Below are 17167 nucleotides of genomic sequence, written 5' to 3' on the forward strand. Positions count from 1 at the left end.
GAGATAGCACAGCGGCTTTAGCCTTGCAAGCAGCCGATCCAGGACCAAAGATGATTGGTTCGAATCCCAGTGTCCCATATGGTCCCCCGTGCCTGCTAGGAGCTATTTCTGAGCAGACAGCCAGGAGTAACCCCTGAGCACCGCCGGGTGTGGCCCAAAAACCAAAAAAAAATAAATAAATAAGGCTGCTGAGGGGGTGCAGAGAGATAGCTGCTTACCTGGCATGCAGCATGCCTGGGTTTGAGCCCTGGCATCCCATATGGTCCCCTATGCAACTACCGGGAGTAGTTACTGAGTGCAGAGCCTGGAGTAACCCCTGAGCATTGCTAGGTGTGGCCCCCAAACAAAAGCAAAAACCAACAAAAAAAGAATCAGGCAGATGAGGGTGCTCCTGATTGAAAGGGCTCCTTTCCTCTTCAAAGGCTGGCTTATTCCTTAGGAGGGAGTATCTTCTTTTTTTTTATTTTATTTTAATTTTTTGGGTCATACCCAGCAGCTCGCAGGGGCTACTCCTGGCTCTACACTCAGAAATCGCCCCTGGCAGGCTCAGGGGATCATATGGGATGCTGGGATTCGAATCACCGTCCTTCTGCATGCAAGGCAACAGACGACTTACCATTGTGCTATCTCTCTGGCCCCAGAAAGGAGTATCTTAAGAAGAAAGAAAATATCATATGGATTTGTGTTTGATTTTTTAAATAAAAATCAGTCTTAAACTGAACAGAGAGTCCTTGGGATTCCTCAGGGCACTGAGCAGTGACCGTGGATTAACGGCCCTGCAGTGCATACTTATTCTACGCACACATATTTCCCTTATTTCACAAGACTCCAAGTTCCTTCTCCCTTAATATGTGTAGTTAACGCCACCATTTTCTGTTATTAAATAACGTTTTACTGGAGAGTATCATTTTATTATTTACACCCATAACATACGATCATTGAAGAAAAACTCATATGTATATCTTGAGCAGCTCTGTGACATTGCTTTGCCTCACCTCAATTGCCTTTCTCCATTGTTTGTATATATGATAGTACAGATAGACTGGTGCCATATATACAGTACGTAGGTGCCTGCCTTGCACACAGCCAGCCCAGGTTTTATCTCCAGCATTCGGAATGGCCTCCTGAGCACTGTTAGAAGTGATTCCTGAGTGCAGAGCCAAGGATAAGCCCTGAGCATCTCAGGTGTAGCCAAAAATTTCCAACAACGACAGGTTGATTGTGCATTCAGTTTCCCCATCTGGAACTGGAGCTGCTGTTACAGTGAGCCCTGAGACATTGGCATGAACGAACCTTTCTCACCACCTGGCTGAGTCCGCATTCACCAGTCCCTGCATCTTCTCGGATATCCATCGTAGCTGTGGTTTACCAAATCTAACCTACTTCCTATTTTGGAAAAACAAGGTATTGGTTTCCCTTAGGCAGTGCTTGCTTCTAACAGGTAGTGGTAGGGGAGCTCAGAAGAATCGGGGATGAAATATGCCAGCAAGGAGCAGGTTTGCCAAAGGCCACCAGCGCTCCCCTGTTTGCAGCCTACCTCCCCTTCTCCCTCACCCTGCTGGGTGCTCCCTTCCAGGAGCTGCTCTTTCACCACTCACAAGTGCCTTGTTACATCCTCTCCTGCACTATGATGACTGGAAGCCTGCTCTGCACATGAGAGTGACTGCCACGTGTTTTGGTGAATGCTTGGAACAGATTCAAGGAAGACTGAATAGGTTGATGAGAAACCGGCATTTAGAAGAGCCTTTTTGAACGCTTTAGGTACTTGTGTTGACAGCAAATAAAAAAGGACTTTTAAAAACTCTGATATGACAATGTCTGGTGGTGCTCAGGGCCCTGCAGTTTTACTTCAATTACAGAAAATTTATGGTTTTTCAGTGTTGAAGAGAATTGTATTGAGAAGATAGAAAGATTAAAAGAAGCCAAGGCAGGAAAGAATTTCCAAAGAAAGGCCAGGTAAACAAGTGCTAAATCCTTTCAAATGGGGCGTTTTATCACGCCATTGCTGTCAGCAGGGAGATGGTGACCTTAGCCAGAGGTCAGAGAGAGAGCTGAACTATGGGTTGGAGATTTTTGGGGAGTGGAAGGCACAGTGGGACCTGTTTCTCGTGTTGAGTGGTGGGTTGTGCATTCCACAATCCCCAGAGAGGAAAGGGATTCCCATGCCCCCTGTCCAGGTAGGACAAGAGACGCAGGAAATAATCCACACAGTTGGGAATGAATAGCAGGCCAGATAACTAATCCAAGCTGTTCACCCACAAGCCAGTCACTCCATCATGTGGAACCACTAGCCAGGATGTCAGCCATCCCTTCAGGGTCACCTAAGTAGCATTTATTGGGAAAAACAAAGCCCACCCTCAAAGGGAGAGGAAAAAGTCAGATGAGGAGGCAATGGGGAAACATCTTTTTAACAGAAAAACCAAAGGAATCAATTGAGAGACATCTAATTAGAAGGCAATATGAGGACCAATCCAAAGGTCTTCTATACCAACACACAGGACCCACTGAGTCAAGAGAAAAAAAGTGGGAGTCAAGAACATTCTAGAAGAACACTTTCCCACAGGAAAATGATCCAAATCTTTTTAGCTGAGAGAGGAACTAACTCATGGAGTAATTTGCACACACCTTCCCAGAGTATGTGTAATTGAGGCAAAGACTTAGCAGCTATTCTGCTTCAATCCATACAACAGATACCAAGTTGGATTGATGCCACTCCTGGGGTGTATAAGGCAAAATTCCCATGGTCTGGTTTCCAATAAAAAAGTAACAGGTGGCCAGTCCTGATCCTCTGCCTCCCATGGCCATTTTAGGTCTGTGGGCAGGAAGAAGGAACCTCTGGTGCCTCCCATCAAACGCAACTGGGACTGTCTGCAGGGCCTTCCCTTAGTCCCCTCCAGGATTTTACCACCAATTCTGATAGTCTGCCTCCTGCAGCCATTTAAGAAACAGGTGAAGGGGTGGAGTGGTGGCACAAGTGGTAGGGCATTTGCCTTGCACACACTAACCTAGGAAGACTGCAATTCGATCCCCCGGCATCCTATATGGTCCCCCAAACCAGGAGCAATTTCTGAATGCATAGCCAGGAGTAACCCCTGAGCATCACTGGGTGTGGCCCAAAAACCAAAATAAAGAGGAGCAATGTAGAGAAAGAAGTTTTTATCTAATATATAATAATACAACAAGGGGGCCTTCCACCCTGAACATTTGTCACAGTGACTTGATGTAGGCTTCAGTCAATTGAATATTGGCTGTTCATCCCCAAACCTTGGATCTCATCTTTGGAACCAGCACTGTTTCTGCACCAGAATCAGGAATTAAACTTCTACCAGGGAAGGCCCTAATGCTGCCCTGCACCAACTTACTTCAGACTGGGTTCATATGAAACCCTGACAACTTGGAAACAGCAGCAACTTGCTTTCATAACAGGTTTCCCTGCATCGCTACCTAATGGTGAGATGCAACCAAAAGATGCTCCATTACACCCTACTTCAACATAGTATCTGTGCAAAAACAAAGATCTCTAATGACAGAAACCTGACTGAGAAAACTGATTGAGAACTTTTATTGGGACTTTGAAGAGACTTTGGGGTTAGACTACTTGGTATGCCTGAGCCTGTAGTTGGTCTGATGGCAGGATGTTTCACAAATAGGGTCTCCCTGTTTTTAGGCCAAAGGTTTTTCCTTTCTATGCCCCCCATGTGTGTGGGGGGGAGGGTGCCTTGTTGATCTTTGTAAATATTTCTTGCCTTTGGAAGCTGCTTCTATGGCATAACCTTATGGCATAACCTTAGTGATGGCTAACCTTTTTGAGCCTGAGTGCCCAAACTGCTGCACAATGCCCAGTCCTCCCAATGGCCAGTTCGGCCCTGTTGCCAAGTGAGCTGCAAAGCAGACACCAGCACACTCGCCTCCCACCGTGCCGCATATCTTAGTTGCAGGCCTTCCCGCGTGCCAGGTGCAAGGCCTTCGCATGCCACCACTGGCACGCCTGCCATAGGTTCACCATCAAATCTATGCTGTACTGATATCTGAGGGAGCCTGTCCTATGGAAGTTCAGTGTGTCTTCTCAGGAAGCTGGGCCCTCACAGTATAGCTAGGTGCCAACTGAAATGTCACAGAGTGCTGTGGTACATGTGGTCGGTGAAAGATGCCAGAAGCCTCCGAGAACTTTTTTGGGGTTTTTTTGTTTGTTTGTTTTGTTTTGTTTTTGGGTCACACCCCGCAGTGCTCAGGGGTTACTCCTGGCTTTATGCTCAGAAGTCGCTCCTGGCAGGCACAGAGGACCATGTGGGATGCCGGGATTTGAACCACCGTCCTTCTGCAAATGCCTTACCTCAATACTATCTCTCTGGCCCCCCGAGAACTTTTTGTTTATGTTTCCATCTCCATAAGAAGCTTACAGTTTTGTTTTGTTTTGTTTTGTTTTTGTTTTTGAGCCACACCAGTAATGCTCAGGGGTTACTCCTGGCTATGTGCTCAGAAGTTGCTCCTAGCTTGGAGGACCATATGGGACGCCGGGGGTTCGAACTTCGGTCTGTCCAAGGCTAGCGCGGGCAAGGCAGACACTTTACCTCTAGTGCCACTGCCCCGGCCCCGAAGCTTACAGTTTTATCATGAATATCTTAGAATCCTAAAATCTTCTTGAAAAGATAGATTCTGTCTATCGCCAGCGCCAGATCCGATGATATTTCAGAGTGGGATTGTACACCAGTATAAGATCTCTGTGTACTAGTGAACTCAGATAGACCTCTGACGGCTGAACTTTGAGGCCTGTGCCCCTGAGTCTGTAGTGGGGTATCTGAGTTGTCGCAGGTGGGATCACCTTGCAGGAGACCAGCTCTCATGCAGTCAGCACCATGTCCACCTCTGGAAACAGGTGTCTTGTTCGAAGGCTCCCAGCTGCATTGACCCTTCCTCCCCGTCTGTGATAAGCTAGCTGGGGCTCACATCTCAACAGTGCAAGTGGGAGCATTGGTCTTGATAGCCTCTGAGATCATTCTGGCTCCAGACTCTCCAATGTGGTTTCCCTGGAGACTAGAGGAGGAAGTGGAGAAGAAGTGGGGACACTAGTAGTGTCTGCAGGTCCTTTGAGAGAGCTCTGAGCACCAGAAACTGCTTCTCAGTCCTCCCACCGATGGGAGTGACTCTTTTTTTGTGGGGGCCATACCCTGCAATGCTCAAGGGTTACTCCTGACTGCACTCAGGAATCATTCCTGGTGGAGTTCGGGGTATCCTACGGGATGCCAGAGATCAAATCCAGCTCTGCCTTGTGGAAGGCAAATGCCTTCCCCACTATACTATACTCTCTGGCCTCAGAGAGTGGGTCTCTCTTCCCCTGAATTTTCCCTGCAGGGTGTACTGGGAGTCCCCCAGTGCCAGGGGAAACAGTGATGTGAGGGGGAGAATTCTAAGTGGGAACGAAGAGGGCAGGGAAGGTCCCACTCACTTGATGTGCTGGAGCCCGCGGTTCTCCACCAGTGAGCTGGCCACACATATTGCTCCGTCCATCCCCAGGGAATTCTCTTGAAGGCTAGGCAGAGATGAGGTGGGGTCTGAGCGTTCAGTATGAGCCCTGCCTTGGGACACTCCACTTTCTGGAGGTGGAGTGGGGTGGGGTAGTGGTTTGCAGCTCTGGGTCAGTTTGGCCTCAGAGTCAGCATCCCATTTGGAGGCAAAAGCTGAGGCTGAGTTTCCAAGAGCCAGATCCAAATTGGGTGGTCAGTGACCTTGACCTTAGTAAGACTTAGTAAGAATGACCCCACCACCACGGATACATGCAGTATGGGCCCATTGAACTCAGCTCAGGCCACGCTATTAACTGAAGAAGCAACTACAAAAGAGCTTGCTCCCAAGGCAAGAGCCCACCAAGGATTGTACAGCTTTGTGTCGTGGGGTCCCTTCAGCCACTTACTTGAGTCTCCGGAGACTGGTGTTGACTCTGAGAGCGGCTGCCAGTGCTTTTGCTCCTGCCACACCAATAGCGTTTCCTCTTAAACTGTCCAGAAATATAAAAACCTCAAGTCCAAAGACAGCTGAGCCATGAGGCTGTGGGACTCAATCCCATGAGGCTCAGCTGGTCCCAGTGTCACCCATAAAGAAGTTCAGATCTGGTAAGCAGAGGCCCTAAGACCTGAGGCCCACCCCAGCTGGGGGAGCATTGCCCCTTCTTCCACCATTTTCTGGGGGCACACCCAGTGGCACTTGTTTTACTTCTGATTCTGTACTCAGAAATTATTCCTGGCAAGCTCGGGGGACCATATGGAATGCTGGGGATCAAACCCAAGGCAAAAGCCCTACCACTGCTATCACTCCAGCCCCTTCCTCCACCTTTTTCCCTCCAAAGGGGAAATCTGGGCTGAGCCGGATCCCAGAATGCACCAAGGAACACAGCACAACAAGAGCCCCACTGAGCTCTTGGAGGCTCCAAGGATCTTCTCATAGACCAAGGTAGAATCTCTGAAGACTGGATCCCCTGGGACCCAGAGAGCAGGCTTTTTTTTTTTTTTTAATCCATACCTATTGGTGTTTAGGGCATCTGACTTTACACCTGACTTTGCACTCAGAAATCACTTCTGGCCATGTCTGAGGTACTAGATGGAATGCCAAGATGAAACCTGGGCAGTTCATACCAGGCAAACACCCTTTCCACTGTGTTCAGGTCTACAGGGCAGGGACAGACACTGATGGCCAGGGAAGGGCCCATGTGCAGCTTGGTGGCATGCCTGAGATTTGAGGTTGTACAAACAGACTCGTCTTCCTGGTTTCCTGGGAGACTGGAGTACTTACTCGAGAATCTCCAGGGTTCTGTTCACGGCCAAGGCCTTCCCAAGTGCCTGGGCCCCTCGGGCACCAATGGACGCCACCTGGAGACTGAGAGGGCACGTGGTTAGGAGGTCAGGCTGGTTCCCCAACTCTCACCCCTGTCCCCACCCAACTTCCAGACTCCTTCGCTCTTGCCTTCCCTTAACTGGGTTGCAGTGGCAAAGGAGCACGAGGCACTGTCCAGGGATTCCAGGATCACTGCTCTGACATTCTGGGGGCACTCCTGGGCACCCAGAGCTTGGGAAACAGTTTTGGGGAGAATAGCTGCTAATGTTAGTAACTCAGACCCACCTTCCTAACTGGGAAACCAGAGAGTTCAGATACTGAGGTGACCAGGCAACCCCCTGGGCACCATAGTCCCAGGACTTACTAGAGTGCGGTCAGGGTGGTGTTCACCTTCAGGGCACCTGCCACCCCCGCGGCCCCTTCGTCCCCGATGTTGTTCTCCTGTAAACTGAGCACAGGGTCAGCCTGTACTAACCCCACACACACATACACACACACAAACCCCACAGCCTCTGTTCCTGGGGGCTCCTGATCAGAACACAGAGGAAACTGGGGTCTGCATGATGAGGAACATATCAATATAAGACCAATGGGTTGCCCAGCACCTCTAGGAGACTCACTGGCAGCCCATGCAACATTTAATATTTGGTTTCATGGAAATAAGATAGCTTTATTTAGGAAAGAGCAGGTAAGTAATTAAGCAACAAGAGTGAATATCAGAGAAGTAGATGTCACAGGCTGGGAGACAGTGCAGGGGGCGCAGGCTTGGTCCCTGGCACGACCCTTGAGCACCAGGGCGTTGCAGCCCACAGCTAAAGTCATCCCCCAGGTGGGATGTGGGCGACTGCGGGAGGGAAGCAAAGGCCTCAGGCAGAGATGGCTGCAAGATCGCTCTGCAGACTGACGCAGGCCTAGCACCAAATCAAAGCCCAGAACCAAAAGGCTTCCCGAGTCTCCCAGCCAGTGGGGCCTGCAGCACTGCATCTGTTTCAGGGAGCATTCTGCGTTGATGCCTGTCAGGAGTGTTGGAGAATGGGGCCTGCAGGAGGACCAGGGACTCCTCCTTGGGGTGTAGCCACAGACGTGGGGCAAAGGCACCCAAGAAATATGGCCGAGACTCGGGCATGAAGTGGGGCTCAGCAGCCACACTTGCCTCCACAGGCCCTGGCAGACTATCAATATTTGGGGAGGTCTTTGGCTGCTGGGGAGAGGACGGACAGAATATAGAGCAAGGCTAGTGAGTGAGGACAAGGGAGACACGAGGATGAGGGTCACTAGGGCCTGGACTGAGGAGGAAGAGGGCAGGAGGGAATGGTGGAGTTTGGGGGAAAGTGAGCAGGACTGAACTTAAGTCTGGTTTGTGATTGGTTGGCTGCTGCATCACATGATAGGACCAAGATGTTCTCTGGTGGGGGTCCTTCAGGCATTTTGTAAAGACACCCCATCCCCATGTGGAATCACTGGGACTTGGAAGGCTCTTGGAACGAACCCTGAGGTGGGAGGCAAACTTCCAGGATAGTGTGTCTGAGGAACTGGGTCAGAAACAGGGACACAGATTTCAGTCACCCCAAGAGCCAGCAGAGAGAGGGCAGCAACAGCCAATGGGGAAATGGTCAGGACCAACTGAGGCTAGAAAAGCAAAATGCAGCCTTGCTGCAGATGCCTCATTCCCGAGCACTGCTTGATCCCACATCCCCTCAAGCAGGCGGCAGCTCTTTCCTTCTGGCTGGCTGGTGGGGTCCACTCCCAGTGGCTACCCAGCCATGAGCTGGAATGAGGAGTCAAGGCTGGCACCCACCCAGGTAAATGATCATGATGTGGCTAGGTGGGTACTGTGGGGGACAGACTCCCCATGCCTGGAGCTAGGTAGGTGCCTGAGGCAGCTGTTTTGGGCAGCGGGTTCCTCAGGGAGACGGGAATATTGTAATATCGATCGTGGTGATGGTTCCACCACTCTTTTTTTTTTTTTTTTTTTTTTTTTTTTTTTTTTTGGTTTTTGGGCCACACCCGGTGACGCTCAGGGGTTACTCCTGGCTATGCGCTCAGAAGTCGCTCCTGGCTTGGGGGACCATATGGGAAACCGGGGGATCGAACCGCGGTCCATCCAAGACTAGCGCAGGCACCTTACCTCTAGCGCCACCGCCCGGCCCCATCTTTTTTTTTTTTTTTTTTTTTTTTTTTTTTGGGGGTTCCACCACTCTTACCTACTCAAAATCAGTGGGCGGGGTGTTCTGTGAGTAGTTAGATTGAACAGAACTTCTGGAGATGAAGCAAAAGGGTGGATGAGGGGTGCCCCGTAGCCCCACTTACTGCAGGCTGGCCAGGCTCCTGTTGTCCTGCAACGCCTGGCCCAGCGCTTGGGCGGCACCAGCTTGGAGGAAGTTCCACTGCAGGCTGCACAGACACAGATTCTGTTGACCCAGGTGCAGGGAAAGGAGGGTTGCAGCCCTGTGAGTGCCCACTGCCAAGCCTACTGCAGACTCACTGGAGAGATGTGAGCACACGGTTCTCCCTCATGGCCCCAGCGATGGCCTGGACACCCTGGTCCTGCAGCAGGTTGGCTGTGAGGCTACAACGGAATGGGAGCAAGTGAGCAAGACAGCCAGCAGCCACTGGCCTTCCTGTCTGTGCGGTGGGGGCCTCACTGGTGGGGTCCCATGCCAGGTCCCCCACCAAGAGGCTGTCCAGCCGAAGGAGCATGCGACGGAGCTGCTCTCCCCACCCCTTGCATGGGCCCGGCACGTACTCTAGGTCCCTCAGGCTGCTGTTGGAGCGGAGAGCCTGGGCCAGGGCCTGGGCTCCCTCGGAGCTGATGGAGTTTTCTCGAAGGCTGGGAAAGGAGAAGCGAATGAAATGCAGACTGGGCAGATAGGAACGCAGGAGACAGACATGGGCCATAGGCCAGGAGGTAAAGGACAGGAGAAGACCTGATGTTTGAGTAGGAGCTGCCACTGGAGCCCCAACCTGCCCTTCCCCAGCGTCCGTCCCACACTCACTTAAGACTGAGCAGGGTCTGGTTGGTGCAGAGGGCCTGGGTCAGCGCCGACACCCCCGTGTCACTGATAGAGTTGCTCTGCAGGCTGCAGACAGGCACACTTGGTCCCAGGGCCAGAGCCACCGGGCCAGCCTGGGAGATGACAGAGCCCCTGCTGGGTCCTGGTCATACATAGGTCCAGAACAGCCAGCCCAGAGACAGATTCATCTCTGCCTTGGTGCCTGCCACCAGATTCCAGGAATCAGGATGTGGTGTCTGCAGTCGGCAGAGAATTCACTGCCCAGTCCCCCAGTTAAGGGAATTGGTATGTGCCCTGTTCCCAAGGCAGCTGACCAACCCAGGGCCTGTAGGTGCTGCTGGTTATTCTCCAAACTCCATACCCTCAGCCCTGTTCTGTGCCCGGAGGTGGAGGAGAGCGAGGGTGGGCATGGCATGACTGGCAGGATCTGCCTGTCAGCTGAGTGCCAGGGAGTGACACACTCACTCTAAGTTCTCCAGGCTCCGGTTCTCCTGCAGAGCCTCAGCCAGGGCCTCGGTGCCTTCATCCCCAATGCTGTTACTGGAGAACCTGCAGCAGGAGATAGGCTTCTGAGAGAAGTCGAGCCAGGGTCAGGGGGTCTGGGGAGCTCTCGGGAGCGTCTGATCTCTGCCACCACAGAGGGGCTCCATGCACAGCTCGAAGTAGCTTCTGCAAATGATCTGTCTCCCTGGCAGGGCCACCCTTTAGGGAAAAGAGTTTGTGATACTTGGAGGTGCTGGCCAGGAAGTGCCGGGTGGACATCAGGCAAGCCAGTGGGACTCCAGGCTAACCACCCTCCTGGCTTCCATTCATCACCCATCCTCCAACCCATCCTCCCAACATCCCTTTATCCCATCAGTCCAGGTCTTCCTCTCCATGTTCCCAAATATCTGTCACACACACACACACACACACACACACACACACACACACACACACACACACACGTTTAGTCCTTTTGCGTTCCTCACATGAGCTCCTTGAGACGCCTGTTGTGTTTCAGGGCAGCTGCCATCTGCTGGGCTCCGGCAGGCCCAATGCTGTTGTTCTGTAAGCTGTAGGAGACAAGTGGGTCGTTAGGCCAGGCCGGCCTTAGCCATCCCCTGCACAGTCAGGCTCAGGAGCCAGTTCTAGTGCCTATGCAGTTGCCACCTTGTGGGGTGGGGCTCCAGGACAAGCCTGTGGACCATCTCCAAAGTGCTGACAGCAGACTGGTACTCCACGGGGAGGGACGGGGCGTGGGTGGCCCCCTAATGGGGCTCAAAACTGGAATCCTCTTGAGTGGGCACTCACACATGCTAGTCTGCTGCCCCATTCCACTGGCCTCCTCATGCCATACACCACCCCCAGCAAGTCCATCACAACCTTCCCTGGGAAACCCTTTTTCTGAGCGGTGGAGTGTGGGTCTTTAAAATGCTAAACATGCCTCTTCCCAGGCCCTTTGGGGGTGCATACCAGGAAGAAGGCAGCTCTGCTCCCTGCTCAGTCTCAGCAGCCCCCGAGCCAGTCTCTCCTTCAGATACAGGCAAGACGGCTCCCAGGTACCACAGGCAGGCATCTCTGGGAAGCTGTATGGTACCTGGTGCCATTTCCCTCTTACTCCACAACAGGCTCTGCCTGGAGTGTGTTGACTTTTGGGACATGCGGGACATTACCCTGTGCTGGACACCTCAGGGTCTGGTGGGGTCTAACTCTGGTGTGAAGTCTGAAGACACTTTAAAATTGCTCTCACCACCCCGATCTCTGGCAGAAGTAGTGACAGGAAACCCTGGCCCCTGGCCCACCCAACAGTCCTTGCAGAAAACAGGCAGAGAAGGAGAATTTGAGCAGAGGGAGGCCAGGCCCTGTGCCTGCCTGGTGCCCACTCACTGCAGCACAGAGAGGCTCCTGTTGGTAGCCAAGGCCTCAGCCAGGGACCTGGCTCCATTGTCACCAACCATGTTGCTCTGGAGGCTGTGGAGACAAGGAAAAACCTGGATGTCTGTCAATATTTCCAGGCCCAGCATTGCCCTGACCACTCAGGACCCGGGAAACCACAGCACTGTGGCTTACCACTGTTAGGTGAACATGATGGCAGGGGGCCAGGGGGCAGGACACAGCAGGTAAGGTCTTTTTATGTTTGTTTGTTTGTTTTGTTTTGTTTTGGGCTCACACTCAGCAGCGCTCAGGGGCTATTCCTGACTCTATGCTCAGAAATCGCCCCTGGCAGGCTCAGGGGACCATATGGGATGCCAGGATTTGAACCACCATCCTTCTGCATGCAAGGCAAACTCCTTACCACTGTGCTATCTTTCCGGCCCCAGCGGATAAGGTCGTGCATACAGTTGACCCTGGTTCAGACTCCCCAGGGAGTTTCCTACCCATATTGGAATCCCCGTCATTCCAATACAATCTTCTGAGCATTGCCCTGAGTGCAGAGCCAGGAATAACCCCTGAGCATGGCCAGATGTGTCAATAAATAAATAAATAAATGGAGAAAAATAAAAGGGACTGTGGTAGCAATAACAAAGGCTTGCACTGCCCCCAGAGCCACTGAAAGGCCCCAGCACCCAGTGTGAATGAGGGTGACATAGTGAAGTTCCACACCTGAGGAATAGCCTGGCAGAGCCTGGAACCCTGCCTAGGGGGAGGGTACAGAGAATAGGGGGAGGGAAATACACTCAGACTCACATATTGCACAGGGGCACGGCCCAAGTTTTTCTGGAAGGACTTTCTATGTCTGCAAAAAGCTCCAGGGGAGCACATGGTGCCCGGACTGGGGGTGGGTGGGGGGGAAGTCCCACTTGGCAAATACAGAAGATTTTCTGGGCTGGAGCGATAGCACAGCAGTAGGGCATTTGCCTTGAACACAACTGACCTGGGACAGACCCAGTTCTGTTTCTGGCATCCCATATGGTCCCCATATGGTCCCATATGGCCTGCCAGGAGCGATTTCTGAGAGCAAAGCCAGGAGTAACCCTTGAGCATCCCCAGGTATGGCCCCAAAACAAACAAACAAAAAGAACAGGAAGCTTTCATCACTTGGCTTTACCCAACCTCCTCCCTGTATTCCCATATTTCTATCCCAGCTCAACCACAGTCATTGGGAAGGAGTGTGGAGACTTGCTCAGGATCCCAGGTGCTGTGGCAGCCAATGGATTGGGAACTACTCTGGTCCTGCCGGTGCCATTGCTCTCCCACTCATGGAGGACCCTGGGGGAGTTTCTTGGACTCGAGAAGGAAGGGGCATGCACCTCAGAGAAACCAGAGTCCGGTTAATCCTCAGCGCGTCGGCCAGCGCCTTGGCCCCTGGAGGTCCGATGGAGTTGCTGCGGAGGCTGGTGGGTCAGAGAGAGAAATGTACAGTTCCCTCAGGGAAGAAGGGTCTCCAATGCCCCTCAGCTTTGTTGTGGTCTCAGGCCCGGGAAGAGGTCAAAGGCCAGATGCAGAGAGACTGACACCAGGAAGAAGCTTAGAGCCCTGACCACTCCTCTGCTCCTGTTTCCCACCAAGTGCAGTGTGTTTGGGGGCTCCGAGTCGGGGTTCAGGGGGAACGCCTGACTGCCCGCCGCACTCACTCCAGAGTGGTCAGACTTCTGTTGACCAGCAGGGACTTCGCCAGGGCCTTGGCTCCTTTGTTCCTGATCTGGTTCTCAGCCAGGCTGCCCAGGAGAAGGAGAGAAGTGGTGAGTGGTTTGAGATCTGGCAGGCTTGTTCCCTCTCATAGCCATGAACAGAGCTGCAACTGTCAGCACTCCTGAAGCCAACATGAGGTGGTTTTGGGGGAGGCTCCTTTCACCCCCTTCCCTCAGCACAGAAGAGATCCTCAGGTGAACCACTGTCCTGTGTGAACTCATTTTCTGCTCCTGACTCCTCCCATGGTTCAGCTTTCTTAGAGACAAGGGCAGGGCCCAGAGGTTTCCTCGAGGAAGATGGGACCCTTCCCAGGTGCCTTGACCCTGCTGTCCTGATGGAGACAGGGTCTCGTCTGTTGAGACACTCAGCTCACAAGGACATTTTTCACCTGTTGCAAGATGCCATCCAGGGAATGGACACCACCTCAACATATGAGTGCCCGCAGACAGTGTCCCAGCCAGAGCAGCCTGGGGCCCACACAGGTCCTTCCTCTCTTTCTTGGAAGGGACAGAAACAAGTGGAGCACAGCTCAAACCAACCTCCATGCCACCCCATCTTGAGAACATCAGCTGAGCCCACAGGGATTTGGGGCCAGGCTACCTGAGCTTCCTGATGCGGCAGTCCTTGCCACTCAGCACGCTGCCCAGCAGCTCCGTCACTGGCTCCTGGAACTGGTTGGCATCCAGCCTGATCAGAAGAGTGACAGGGGATGATGGGTAGTGCCAGCATCCCCAGCAGATGAGACAAAATCCCTGCATCCCAGAGTAGGGAACTCAGCCACCAGCGATGGGCAGCAGTGTCCCTGGGCTCAGTACCTCACAGTGCTCAGAGATCTCTAGGAGGAGCTTCCTCAGCTGGTGGGCACAGCAGCAGATGTATATAGCCACAGTGCCAGCAGCTCTGCCAGCTTCCTAGGCTGGGCTGTGCCCCTTGCCCCTGTGCCACTGCCCCAGTCCCCTCAGAATGTGGCTTTATTGTGTGGCAGGGCTGTCAATCAAAGCCATGCCAGTGCCCTCAATGCCTCACGTGAGGCCATAAGGTGGAAGATGGGGGTGAGAGTGGGTAGCTATGTTGGGTCCAATCTGGGGTATGAACCCGGGATCACAGCAAAGCACACATATCAGAGGGGGGGCAGCAGGGGAACATGTTTCTCTCTGCTCAGGGAGAGAACAGGTGTCTGTGGGGTTGGCCCCCAGCAGAAGGGCCTGGTAGCTGGGGACCAGCCAAGGGACCTGACTGTGAGGATAGACAGTCCACCCAGTACCCACCTCAGGTTCTGGCAGTAGAGCAGCTGCGGCAACAGGCGCCGGAGGGCACCCTGCGTCAGGTGCAGGGGCAAGTCGGCATCTGGGGTGCAGGCGCCAGACACCTGTAGGACATAGGCCAGGGCAGCTTGGTGTGGTGGCGCAGTGAGCCCGGCCAGGGCCCCACTCTCCAGGGCAGCCTCCACACCATGGGCCAGCTCTGTGTGTTGTAGTTCCTGCAGGCAGTACACAATATTGACAGCCTGGGCGCTCACTGCCACGTCGGGCCGCAGGCAGCCCTGCAGATACTCAGCTGCCTGCATGCAGTAGCCCCGGTGCTCGCCTGGGGCCAGCAGAGTTCCTGCCAGCAGGGCATTGACCCTGGGTGACAAGAGGCCAGACAGGAAGCGCAAGAACACATCCAGCCGCCCATCCTCGGCCTGCAGGGCCCGCTGCACTGCGCTCCTAAAGTGTGCGAGGAAGCCAAGCCGGGGCCAGGACACACTGGCCTCGGTAAAGAGGTCAAAGACGGCCCTCTTGGCCGCTCTGTGGTAGTAGGCAGCCGCAACAAATTCCTGCAGGGAGAGGTGGGTGAAGCTGTACGCCATGCCTGAGGCCGTGCCCGAGGCCAGCCCATCCTCGCGCTGCACAAAGCAGCGACCCAGAGTGCTGAGGAGTAGAGTGGGGTCCACGTCAAAGGCCTTGAGGTCGGCCTCATAGAACACGCTCTTCTTCCTCAGCAGCCCGTGGAAGGCCAGGCGACCCAGCGTGCCCACCAGCTTGCGGCCTGCAGGGGCGGCCTGCTCCAGGAGGCGAGAATTCAGCTTGCCCTTCTCCAAACCCTCCCCACCGAGGGCCATTCGAAAGTACCAGGAATAGAGCTCACACAGGCCCTTGGGCTGCCACTGCTCAGTGTCTTGAGGACCCAGCCTGTGGCGGCCTACGTGGCCCAGTGCTACTCCTGCCAGGTGGCAGAAGGCCGGGACAGTGCACATGAGGTAGAGGGCCCGGTTGGCCTGCATTTGGCTCAGGACCCAGGCAGCTAAGGCTGGGTTCTCGGGGAATATCTGTCCCAAACACTCCACAATCTCTTCGTCATTAAGGCCGCGGATCTCTGTCAACCGGTCCACCAGACCCCCTGGGATCTGGCCAGAGGTGCCGGGGCGGGAGGTGACCCAGACTGAGACTTCTGGGAAGAGGTTGCCCCGGATGATGTTGGTGACAAGGTGGTCCACCTGGAGCTCCTTCATAGGGTCGGTGCAGGCTGCTGTGTCGGAGAAGTCCAGCGGTGCCCTGCACTCGTCCAGCCCATCCAGGATAAACAGGGACCTAGCCAGGGTGGTGGAGCCCAACTCCCCAGCCTGCGGGAAGGCGGAGGACACCAGTCTGTCTGCCGACAGCTTCTCGTGCGTGTTCAGGTCCCGGAAAGCCATGGGCAGCACCAGGGAGAAGTCCCTGCCCACCTGCCCCTGAGCCCAGAGACGGACAAAGTCCCTCACCAGGGTGGTCTTGCCCACACCAGCCACCCCAATGGTGACAGAGACACGGGGCGGGACAGACACCCGTGACAGGGGCAGGAAGAGCCTGTCGAGGGTAAGGGTGCGAGCAGTGTGCCAGCACCCGCGGGTGGCCTCCACCTGTGTGAAGTCATGTTCTCGGAGTTGCAGGTCTGTCAGGCCCTCCACCAGCTGCAGGCGGCTCGGCCTGGCCCCAGCACCCCTTGGCTCTTGGCTGTCCCCCAGCCTGTTCAGCAGGGCCTCTCGATACATCTGGATTCTGGAGTCTGCAAGATGGAGAACAGATGACTGGGAAGGAAAGGGGCTGGGCAAGGGTGGGTGTTCCCTAAGAGAATCCATCTCTCATCTGCCTACCATGATCCTGGGGCCTCCGTGCAGTGTCGAGTGTCCTGCTGGGGGTCTGGACGCCCTGATTACCCTTCCCGGCCAGCAGGTCCACGAGAGCTTTCACCTGCTCAGCTGGGGAGCCAGTGCCATGCCCCTGGCCAGCCTCCCCGCCAGGCCACAACTCCTGCTTTCTCATGGAATCCAGGCTTGCCACCAGGAGCTGCAAAGAAAGGGCCTGAGCCTGCTGGGTTGCACCCAGTGGCCTGGGACAAGTAAACAATCCCCAGAGAGGGGACAGAACATGGGCCGGCTCTTGAAGCACAGCCTGCTCTGGAGCCTGAGCACCATCCCCTCACTCCCACAAACAGACTTACTGGCTGTGTGACTATGGACAGGCCGCCTGGGCTCTCTGTGCTGCCGAGTCCTCATGGGTGACCTGGGAATGATTCCAGCTCCCTGCAGTTCTGGAAAAGGCAGAGCTGTGGAGACTGCCAAGAATTGGGGGTGGGACGAAACCGAGAACGCACAGGCCAAGTGTGAAGGCTAATTTTGCTTTTATGTTTTGGGTCCATACCCAATAGTGTTCAGGGCTGACTCCTGGCTCGGCACTCAGGGATCACTT

At 54.1% G+C, this 17167-nt stretch overlaps 1 protein-coding gene across 1 annotated transcript; it reads right to left on the reverse strand.

The window, feature by feature from the left end:
• Positions 1 to 4943: 4943 nt before the first annotated feature.
• Positions 4944 to 16741, reverse strand: NLRC3 (NLR family CARD domain containing 3). Its single transcript, XM_049768441.1, has 17 exons — positions 16573 to 16741; positions 14726 to 16484; positions 14058 to 14144; positions 13400 to 13483; positions 13076 to 13159; positions 11712 to 11795; positions 10814 to 10897; positions 10308 to 10391; positions 9825 to 9908; positions 9575 to 9658; positions 9314 to 9397; positions 9139 to 9222; positions 7193 to 7276; positions 6787 to 6870; positions 5912 to 5995; positions 5447 to 5530; positions 4944 to 5034 (listed from the first exon to the last, which is right to left on the reverse strand). The coding sequence occupies exons 1-17, from the start codon at positions 16739 to 16741 to the stop codon at positions 4944 to 4946; spliced, it is 3198 nt and encodes a 1065-aa protein (XP_049624398.1).
• Positions 16742 to 17167: the final 426 nt, after the last annotated feature.

The sequence above is a fragment of the Suncus etruscus genome, chromosome 2, assembly GCF_024139225.1.
Source record: "Suncus etruscus isolate mSunEtr1 chromosome 2, mSunEtr1.pri.cur, whole genome shotgun sequence".
NCBI classification, from domain to species: Eukaryota; Metazoa; Chordata; class Mammalia; order Eulipotyphla; family Soricidae; genus Suncus; species Suncus etruscus.